Genomic DNA, 12,181 nt, shown 5'->3' on the forward strand with positions numbered 1-12,181 from the left:
TTATTGTCATGTTTTATGTTACCTGATAATAGTTTTCTTATGGTATGAAATAACATGTGAGACTTAAGATAATATGTGATATATCATAATGAGTATAAATATAGTACCTAAGAGAAGTGCATAGTGTGTAGTATAGTACTATGTCATATGTATTTAAATTACCTAACATAGAAAATAATAATAATTGTTTTGGTTGGATTTGTAGGTAAACCCTGTCCAAACCGCCAATGCAGTGGGCACTTGGAAATAATGCCCTGTCGTGGACACTGTGGCTACCACGGTCACTCATTTCTGGAGGCACACCGAACATGCCATTTTTTTTCAAGCAAAAGGTGTGCATGATCATTTAAGGCCGGAAGCCAAATCAACTTCAGAAGCCCGGAGAAGTTTAAAAATCAGGAACTTTGGTATGTTAGTGTCAAGAGATGTTTCATTCAACAACGGCAAGGTAAGATAAAAAAAATTGTCTTAAAAATAAAATAACGAATTTTAAATATATATACAAATATAAAAAGCTTAAGTTTATTATAATATAATTACTAGTTTTATTGTTAAAATAAATTGAATGGTAACGATAGTTGCTTAGATATAGATAACAATGTTTGTTTTTTATCTAATACAGTGTACAAAAAAATCCAAGACAGACATTCCCACATCTACTAAATACTTGAAATAAAAATAATTTCATCGAGAAGTCAATTCATAGAGTAGGTACCATGTGTTGTGGAAATTATATCAGTGGCTAAAAACGTTCAATGTTAATATATCGTGAAAATTACACAGCCAACAAAAGTACCGGTTAAGTTAGGCGCACAAAGAAAAGCACCATAGTAAAATAAAATTGTGACGATTCTCAGAAAAAAAGAGTAATTATTATAGTAATAATAAAAGAACAACTAATTTTTGTATCGTATAGATTTTAATATTGTTTTCTTTGATACTTATTTAACTACAACCACTTTACTAATTACCGCTATAACCTGTCAAAAGATTGAGTGTAGAATTTTTTTATTGTAAATGCAGTATATGCAAATATGTAATATAATGAATATTTAATTTAAACTTAATACAAAGACGTTATTCTGAAAAAGTATTGACAACAAATTTGGTACAAACAGTAATCTCAAATATGTATAAAATAATTTTGAAAAAAGCTATAGGTATAATAAAAAATACCTACTACTGATTTAAAATTGAAATTTTGATCATTTTTATATTGTCTTTAGAATTATCTTCAATTAGGTTTATCTAACGTGATTTTAATTCAGTTAATCGAATAGGTAATAACTGTTCCAACTCTCAAATAATTCCCGCCGCTATCATAAAAAATATTTTTAAATTTTTTAACATATCGGTAGATACTCTATATGTTTTATAGTGATTCAAATGAGATACGCATTCCCACTTAAAATTTTCTTAAAAGTTGCTATTTTGTAATTTTGTTTGTGTTATTTTACAATATTATAAAATAACTATAAGTATTTTAGTATTTCCCAGAGCTTAAACAACTTTTTAGACTTAGTGGTAACTTCTATATTTAATTAACATTTTAAACTAAGATTAATTGCAATACAAATTTGATTGGTCGTTAACCAGTTTAAGATAATTACTTTTAAAGTTTAATGTATATGTATATGTATAAGTTACCAATAGTTTCAGAAGTTAATCAATGTCTGGAGAATACTAAGAAAGAAAAAATCGAAAATTGTATATTATTGTAAAATAGCATAAAAGAAAAGAAAAACTACAAAATTGCAATTATTTTAAGAGAAAATCAGTGTCTTATCCTTTATTAAATCACCCTGTATTATTTTTATAACAAATTTTGAGAATAGTGGGCATTATTTACAGCAGCACTGATTATTATAATTGTTGTGAAACAAAAATTGTATTATTTAGTTTAAATCGACTAATTTTTATCAATGAACTAATGAACATTAATACATTTTTTGTTTAGCAAACAAGAATACGATGATCATAGTATGAGTAATGAATGCAGTTACTCTCGTGGTCGACCACCGACAGAATCTATTACTCGCATCACCGACTGGGATATCAACGACTCAATTATACCAAAGGTAAAGTACCATATTATATACGTTTTAATAATCATATTTCAATTTTTTTGTAAATAAATCATTAGCTTACAAAATACCAAAAGTCTATTTTTGAAAGAAAAAAAAACTTAAACAAATAACTTTGTTTTTTTAATTTATTAACGCTTATAACCGTCAACACATTTTGTTATGTAAAACTTACATCACACACGTTTAATCGCCAGTCGCTGTAGTCTACCGCAAAGGGGGTTTACCTTGTTTGTTTTTTCTGTGTAAGTAATCGACACAGCTCGCCATTATCGGACCGGAATAAGCTCATGTTATTATTAAGCTTTTTGTACGGTTTATTCGAAGTCTTACGAGCATATGCAAAACCCGTGTAGAAGGAGTACAGGTCGATTTTTGTTTAAAAGTGTAGCACATATTATATGTACATATTATACGGTACAAAGTTTATACTTGTATAAGTATTATGTCGTTGTTTATAATTATCATACCCTCCATGGCGTTTGTCGTAACACGATTATTGTTGTAAGCGTTACATCTTACAATCACTTAAAATTATAACACACTTATGCTAACGTTATAAACTAGTGAGAATTGAAAAGTGCGCAGAATGAACGATTTTCGGAAGCCGAATCCTTTTAATCGTTTTCGGCCGTTAAACTTTTTGATACACCCACTTAGCCCTTTATAATATTACAGTTACAAAACCTCTTAAATGTAAATACCGTACTACACCATGAACCAACGCTACAGTTACGGTAAAACAAGTTTCAAAAGTGATTAAACCTAATTATTTGCTTATAGCAAAATGTTAGTGCAAAATATTATATTCTTTAAAATGCGAATAAAAAAAATACTAATTAAAACACACAATTATTATAACCATACGTTATCATTTTAGAGCAGACCTGTTGAATATCATTGGGTTGCTTGAATACTTTGAATGATTTTATTGCGATTATGTCTATAACAACTGTGAATAAGTGTGGTGTAAGTCGATTTCAGTGATTTTACAGGTTTTTTTTTTTGAGCGATTTCAAGTTTGAAATAAACCATTTGAGTACCTCTAAGATATTTATCAATACAAGAGGATCATAAAAAAATGTAATGTTTTTAATGAAATCCTGATTTATGGCAGCTGGTTAAAGTTTAAAATCGCTCCCCTGTAAAATCACTAGAATCGACTTACACACTTATTCACAGTTGTTACAGATATTATGTGCTATTTAAATTGAACTAATAACGACCTAATCGTCAGTATACATCAGTCGCCAGTTATTGTATACGATTCGAATTAGTTAAAAATTAATAACTCCATTTATAAATACGCTTAATTGTGTGGAGCAAGGAGGACTGAGATGTTAAATATTATAATAATATGTATTTTACATGGAAACATATAAATTAAACGACTATAGTATATACGTATAATTAATATCTAGTTGTTTAGCCCTACCCGAGCCACAAATATACTATACAGATTATAATTATTAAATCGGTTTTGCATTGTCTTCGGGAAAAATTAATACCTTTAATTGTAGTACCTTTAATCACACTCAAAAACCGCCTAGTCGGTTGCCCATGAATCATAAAATATATAATATAATATTATGAATATGAATGACTGTAGAGCTGTTTTCTACACGGACAATATAGCATAAATACTATAGTATAACATACTTATAAATTGTAATTTGTAGGTCAAGTTGTAAACAAAAAGTCTCAGATTTCTCTGCTGATCACTAGGTATATAAATTAAACCTAAGGCATTATGTGCACGACAGGTTCGTTGATATATTACAATTATATTGAACACGATTTTCACATATTTCAAAATCTAGATTTCGATCGTTCAAATTATATAGTTATAAATAACGCGCTTTATTTACTTTATTTGTCAATGAATAAATTATAGCTTTTAATTATTGATGGTCCATCTTTAGTCACTATTTAAGTGTACAATTTCAAACAATTGATAGTATTTAGTTATGTTATAATTAAAAAATTATAATATGTAAAGTACTCTATGATATTATTTGTTTCACGCAAAATTTACCACGTCTTGTGGTTTTAAATTTACTGTGTGTAAAATAAATAGTATGTACAAACGTATAATCAAATTAAAACAATTTTTAAGCTCCGCATCTAAGTTAAAATATTTTATATTTTATTCATCATCATCATCATCATCAGCTTCCGGGACGGGTCGTCAATCCGTCGCCGTAGAGGGGGATGGCGGTTCCTTTTCACCGAACGATTGCTCGCCCAGCAAACGGAGCGCCTTATATTTTATTCAACTAGGTAGAAACTAGGAACCCAATTTTATGGACATAAATGTCCAATTAATGGACAATTATGTACATAAATGATAATATATTTAGTTTAAGAACAATGGTATCATTCAACCGATTTTAAAGTAAAAATGCATAATTAAGCATTATAAGAATAGGTTTTTTAAAAATTTTGGTTTACATAATAAGTTTATTCTTGAAATTAATAACTATTGATTAGAAAAAAAAACAACGATTACCTTCGTCCTATGATGGCTAGTGTAATTATAGAATTTTCGATTATAGCGTTTAACAATCTAATTAAAAAATGTGTAAATAGTATGTAAAAATAACCTACAATCTTACAAACAAGAAAAAATATAATACTTGTTTAAGTATTGATTTAATAATTACTATTTCCAAAATAAATTAATATTAGCCATTAACGCATTCTTTATAATTTAATAAATTGTAACAATTCAAAATAATTATAAAAATTGGGTTTTTAAAAATTTATGTGAATTGTAATATACATTTAAAATTTTATTTCAGACTTCAACTTCAAGGAAACAAAAGTCAGTAAACACTCGTAAGAACTATTTAAGTGTTCAACCCGCCCGAGTAGTTCCCGATAATCAAAATATAAGTAAGTCTATATACCTAATTAAAACTCAAATAATGTCTTTCAGTTATAACTTATAAGTAAAATGTAAATAAGTTATAACATCATTAAATGTCTCGTTATAAATATTAAAGTTACAAGATAGGAATTCTCTTTAAAATATAAACCAAAAAATAATTCTTAATTATATTTAAAAATGATTTATCAATTAAAAATTTTAATCAATATTTCTGCAAAAGGAATCATATTTTTTTCTTTTTGGTATACCACTAAAATAATAATTATTACCGTTTTACATGGTGATTTTTTTATTTTTAATAATTTTTGAACATATTTAAATTAAAAAAAAAACATTTTTCAGCTCCTATCACAAGATATAAGAATCAACTATTAGACTTAAGAAGTATCCAAATAGTTACTTCCAAGCCAAATTAGGTGTAATCCAAATAAAAATATATTAAATTGGTTCACTGACTTTTCTACTTGATTCACTTGATTTTCTATTTCCTATTTAATTATTACCAGTTTAAAAAAAAATTAATAAAAAATAGTAGAAATAAAATTCTGAACGAAAAAAAAATACGAAATTAAAATTTTTCAAATTTTATAGATTTTTTCATTTAGTTTTAATCGATTTTCCAATAAATATTTTTTATTCAGATAAATATCGCAAGTACCTAAATTGTATCCAAAATGAGTGTAATGAGGCTAGAACAACGGTCGATCGCCTTTTAATTTGTGTATAGCTCTGATATTTTTTCGGTGGAAATATTAAGATCATTTATATTTTGCTTTAAAATCAGATTACAATAATGTTTAATTATTTCAGTTACTCGACAAACTTGCTCAGCTAAAATAGTCAATTCTAATAATCGCATACCTATTTTGCCACTATTGAAAAACTAATTTTAACCATTATGTTTTGTTTTCCAGACCCTAACTGTTCGTGTTTACCACACTGCTGTGTATGTAACCGCCTCGAGCTACCCGCAACGACCGCCGACACGGGGATGCCGCAACCGTACGCTTTTGGCGGCGACAACTGGTCGTCGGGTATGCAACAATTCACCCGTTTACCGCCGCCCGCCGACCCGTCACCCATCGACGATTTTGCTGCCGCGCTTTGGGTCCCGAGGCGTTCGGTCAGCCACAGCCGTGCGCCGCTCTGGCCAACGATGTGTTCCAAGACGGCCACGACCCGTCGTCGTACACCAACAAGTCACCTACCACTATGCTGGACCTGGGCCAATGATGTCGGTTTGGCCAGCCCAATCGACTTCATCGGGGCAAACGCCGACGCGCTGACCGACGCGTCTGTTGACTTCATGGTGTTGGATCCCTCGAAAATGTTAAACAATAACAATAATGACTATTACATGGACCCTTATTGCGCCGGTATCGCCGTCGAGTCTTCCAGCGACTATAGCGACTTTTCGCTGAATTGGTCTCAGTAAAATGTATTAAAAACGTTTATTCTTTAATCTTTTGTGTATTTTAATTTTTATAGCTTTCTGATTATATATATATATATATATATATTTTCATATATTCGTGTATATTTATGTATTTAAATACCTCGTTTGTAGTTTTTTAATTTAGGTATAAATTTCTTTTTTTGACTACCTGTATATTACTATGTTTAAATGAGTTTTATAAACTTGACATAAAAGTATGTTTTTAGATCTCCCTTTTGTATTATAATTTTTCAGCTAAATAATATTCACGTGTTTAAATTAAATTGAATTTTATATATGATTTACTGTATATTTTAGTGTCTATTCACTCTGTACTATTTGAAAGGGTTGAAAATCTACGTGGAAAACTTAAATAACTGACGAGATAATATCTACACAGGGCAAGATAATGAGGGTAGACGATTTTGATCAATGTTTAGCTAAGAAGTTCCATTAACCTAATGAATAATTCCTTCGGCTAGCATAAATAATTCAACTGCCAACGAATGATGTCTTATGGATGTACATAATATGTATAAAAAATGCATTAAAGCGAGATAGGTAATTTTCATCACTTGAAGCTTTTAAGGTAACACAAAAATATGTATAAAGGATTAAAATTTTGAACATCAGTGGTGCAGCTAGAATTTTTGAAACCCCAGACAAGAACACTATAAATGGTTCCCGACCCTCATATATCTATTTAGGTAAGTGCTTTTTATAATTTTTATCTAAAACAAATCTATTATTCGGCTAGGTACCGAGGTAAGTAAAAACTGAAAAAAGACATAATAAATATGTACCTAATCACATCATCACATGTGATCTTTCAATTTTAGTACCTTATAATTCTGAAATTCTTTGTCGATACTTCCCACAAGCTCTGCTAAACTTATTAGAGGGGTGATAAAAATGGAAATACTAAAAAATATGTATACATATTGCACTCATCTATGAATCAATAGGTTATAGTGCTTAATTGTATTCATACAGGTTCAGGTGCGTAATGGGTAATGGGTCATGGATATGAGTATGTAATAGGTAATACATTTAATATAATGTTATATAATAGTATGCGAATATGATAGAAATCATTATGTAATATTATTTAAAAGTTTTTTGATACAAGAACAATTTCACTTGTGACCTAGATTCTACCATGTATAATCCTATCGTGAAATAGACAAAACTTGCTAATTGAGTCTATTGCAAAGTTTATATTGTCAACTATAAGAACGCAAATAGTTTCAGCTCATTATTTTAGTATAAGTTCTGATTCTATTATATTTAACCTGGAATATTTATTTCAATTTTGTGTATCTTTAAAGTTAAGAGTTAACCGGTTAACGATACGTCATTTGTTTATAACGTTTAATTGATTTAAATTAAAAATGCCAGTTGTAAGGCACATATTTTGAACAACACATCAAAATAATTGAGGAATGAGAATGGTTACGACCCCGTATTCTTATGTCAGATGAACAAAAAAGATTTATAAGTACTGCACAGCGCCCGTAAGTAATCAAATTAACATCATTTTTGAAAAGTATTAACTAGTGAGTAGTGACGGTTTTAGCATACATTTTTACGAGGCGAAAAAATATTATTGGCGACCGTCGGGTACTACCGGCGTCACATTTCGGCAAGGTATTTAACATAGTAAAATAATAAGTAAAGAAAAAAAATTATTTTACATCAAAATGATCACAGTGAATCATCACTGTAATCCAATTATTCAATTGGTATTTGAACTGGCAGTACTTCTAGCTTTCCCTAGAAAAAGAACGATGTTTCTTGAGCGGCCCAATAATTTCATAAAGTGGAGAGATGAATAATGTTTTAATCGTTTACGCACTATGAGAATTGTATATATGTCACTATACCAGTCTATATGTCAGTATGGAAATAAATGTATGGGGTGGTATCAATCAGTGGTTTAACTTTAGTTTAAACCAATGATAATCGATTGTAAACGGTCTTTTCCATTAGAACTCCGATTAGAGTTTAAACTAATACTGCAAAACAGGCTAACGTTAGAGGTGGTAGCGCACTGCACAGTAATAAACGGCTATAAAATAGTACCAATAAGAAGTAAAACAAACTGGTATACAATAGAATATTATTTAATTGACATTTTAATTTTATAGATAAGTGTTCCCCGGGTTCACCCTCTGGGAATATGAAAAACTAGCAGAGATGAATGCAATGGTAGTACTTTTGATATCTCACACAAAGAACAACTTTCTTTTGTTATGAAATATTTATTTAAGTCAAAAATATATAAAAGAATAATTGCATTATATGAATTACCAAACACTACAAGTCAGTCACTGTTAGAAGTTTTTAAATTGGTCATGGAAAAATGAGGACTAGATTGGAAAAACAATTTAATCGGCCAGTCGTATGATGGAGCTGCAAATATGAGGAGCTTAAATAGTGGACCGTAAACGCGAATTAACAAGGAAAATCCAAAAGCTTTATACATGTGGTGTCATGCAATTGATGCAATTTGGTAGTTTTGTCTGCGGTTGTCTCTTGTAAGGAGGCAGTAAACTTATTTGGAAATATGGAGTTATATTCCTTTATTGTGAGCAGTAAAAAAAGGTCAGATATATACAGAAAAAAACAATGTGAACTATATAAAAAAACAACTTAAGGCTATCAAACGAGTAGAAACGACTAGGTGGACGTCGAACTCATTTTCTGTTATTAAAATATTATCTCACACTATTTTTCGAATATAATAATAATTGTTTTAGCTAAAAGATAAAATGGTAATACGAGTATTTAATGGTCAAAAGTTCAAAGTATTATTTTTAAGGGTCATATTAAGGGGTGACTTTTAAAAGTCCAATAGCAGCATATATATTAGATTTAGCTAAGAAAAGTAGAATGATGTTATGAAAATAATCACTGGTCGAAATCTAGTTCTCGCGAGTATTACTTTTTAAGTCATTCCTAATGACTTATTAGTATTTAAAGGTATAGATTGAAAGCATATTTACCCGCACTTCCTTCTTGACCTAAACTTCAAATGTGAATAGTTGAAAAGTAATTATGCAAATATGTTTATCGACTAGACGTTTTATTGATTATGCCACTCTGATTTAAATAAGTAATAAAAATGTTGTTATTTTACTTTTAACAATTACCCTTTATGTAACTATACTTTATGTAAGAAGATTTTTTCTGCTAAATATTAAATATAATAATAAGGGTTTGGTAACATGAAAATAACTGAATATAATATGTAATAAAGATATTTTAATAATGATATAAAAATATTTTCATTAAATCTAACAATTTATAATACATATTACAAATCACTATGTATGGTTCATAATATGTAAAATACTTTTAACATTTCGAACTTCTCAACATAACTTTTACAATTTTTGGGCTATCAAGTTTGGATTAAGCTTAAAATAAGCGCAAGTCTTAACTGCATCAATACGGGGTCTTGCCAATACTGGTACATTTAATAATAAAATAATACCTTGGATAAAAGTTATTGTGGCCCATAGACACAAAAAATTCCCTAAACCTAATCTTTCTTAACCCAACCCGCATAAATACGACTTTAATGGGGTGTGAGTACTATACTTGCTTCACTGTATCGGATTTCAATAATATTTTTACAGTTCCTATGCCTTTTCATACATTTCAGTGTTATTTTTTGTAATGTTTTTTCAAAACTTATATCAAGAATATTGTGGTCTTCACATGGAAAGGACAGATACTAAGAACACAATATTAAGTATTAACTATTTATAATTAATATTTAAAAATATAATAATGTTGGAAAACATTTAGCTAGATAGTTTATCTCTAATCGTGATTACAGAAAAACCAAAGTTTCCTCGTAAATATATAAAAATGAATTGGTTACCAAAAGCTGTAAAGGGGTTAAAAACCCAGGGACATATTTACGCAAGGACATTATCGGTATTTGTCCAGGGCCACCTACTAGATTTAATCCTTTTAATTTAATTTACAATTAATAAAAATAACCCATTTTTGTCTTTTGTCCGGGGCCTCAAAAATTCTAAATCCGGCTCTGGTTAAACCTAAGTATTTATACCATTATATCATATATTTTATTTTTTCATTTTATAAATATTATAATCACACCATCGGTTTTAGGACAAAAAAATACATCAAGTTCATGTATTATATTGTTCTTGTAGACTTGAATACTACTATCTTTATCGGTTAAAAAAACAGCTTTTTAGTACACGTTAGATAGGAAATATATGATGGCCTGCATCCTGGTGGCGCGCTCTATAGACAGCGTAACGCTGCGTGACCGCTATAAGCCAGTCGATAACATACACCGTCGTGTAAACTGTTTATTTATAACTATGGGTTAGGTATAAATGATGCAAACTCACGTAAAAGTTGAGAAGATTTTACTTGAAGAACTCAGCAGAGGACAGTCGAGCAAGCACGAAAACAGGAACAGATATTACCAGGGTAAATAAGTAGAACTAAAATAAAACTTTTGATTTAAGATTAAGATTAAATTTGTAAGAATACAAGTAAAAATGAGTAAAAATTCTGAACTGTTATCTTTTTTTTTTTTCATCAATTGCATTTTAATATTTTTTCAGCATTTTTTCTTGCTTAGTGATTTTCAACAGCGGCTTGATTTTTGAAAAAAAATTATACACAACAATTATTTGTATACCAAACAACACGTATTAATACATTCCATTCGATGGAAAGTTTTAAAAAATAACTTCCATCAATAAACGTAAAAGTTTAAAAAAAACTTTTTTACATAAACATGTATAAATAAAGTTAAATTTTACTTTTATTAATAACAGAAAATGAGTTCGACGTCCACCTAGTCGTTTCTACTCGTTTGATAGCCTTAAGTTGTTTTTTTATATAGTTCACATTGTTTTTTTCTGTATATATCTGACCTTTTTTTACTGCTCACAATAAAGGAATATAACTCCATATTTCCAAATAAGTTTACTGCCTCCTTACAAGAGACAACCGCAGACAAAACTACCAAATTGCATCAATTGCATGACACCACATGTATAAAGCTTTTGGATTTTCCTTGTTAATTCGCGTTTACGGTCCACTATTTAAGCTCCTCATATTTGCAGCTCCATCATACGACTGGCCGATTAAATTGTTTTTCCAATCTAGTCCTCATTTTTCCATGACCAATTTAAAAACTTCTAACAGTGACTGACTTGTAGTGTTTGGTAATTCATATAATGCAATTATTCTTTTATATATTTTTGACTTAAATAAATATTTCATAACAAAAGAAAGTTGTTCTTTGTGTGAGATATCAAAAGTACTACCATTGCATTCATCTCTGCTAGTTTTTCATATTCCCAGAGGGTGAACCCGGGGAACACTTATCTATAAAATTAAAATGTCAATTAAATAATATTCTATTGTATACCAGTTTGTTTTACTTCTTATTGGTACTATTTTATAGCCGTTTATTACTGTGCAGTGCGCTACCACCTCTAACGTTAGCCTGTTTTGCAGTATTAGTTTAAACTCTAATCGGAGTTCTAATGGAAAAGACCGTTTACAATCGATTATCATTGGTTTAAACTAAAGTTAAACCACTGATTGATACCACCCCATACATTTATTTCCATACTGACATATAGACTGGTATAGTGACATATATACAATTCTCATAGTGCGTAAACGATTAAAACATTATTCATCTCTCCACTTTATGAAATTATTGGGCCGCTCAAGAAACATCGTTCTTTTTCTAGGGAAAGCTAGAAGTAC

The 12,181-nt window shown here is 29.5% G+C and overlaps 1 protein-coding gene across 1 annotated transcript; it reads left to right on the forward strand.

Moving 5' to 3' along the window:
- The first annotated feature begins 267 nt into the window (after window positions 1-267).
- Window positions 268-6,409, forward strand: LOC126839626 (uncharacterized). Its single transcript, XM_050575021.1, has 4 exons — window positions 268-448; window positions 1,958-2,078; window positions 4,886-4,979; window positions 5,889-6,409. The coding sequence occupies exons 1-4, from the start codon at window positions 426-428 to the stop codon at window positions 6,407-6,409; spliced, it is 759 nt and encodes a 252-aa protein (XP_050430978.1). The 5' UTR covers window positions 268-425.
- The last annotated feature ends 5,772 nt before the right edge of the window (window positions 6,410-12,181 follow it).

Source organism: Adelges cooleyi, unplaced genomic scaffold (genome assembly GCF_023614345.1).
Source record: "Adelges cooleyi isolate 19-005CV unplaced genomic scaffold, UGA_ACOO_1.1 ACOO_flye_CR_arks_rails_tigmint_CR_PRNA_307, whole genome shotgun sequence".
Lineage (NCBI taxonomy): Eukaryota > Metazoa > Arthropoda > Insecta > Hemiptera > Adelgidae > Adelges > Adelges cooleyi.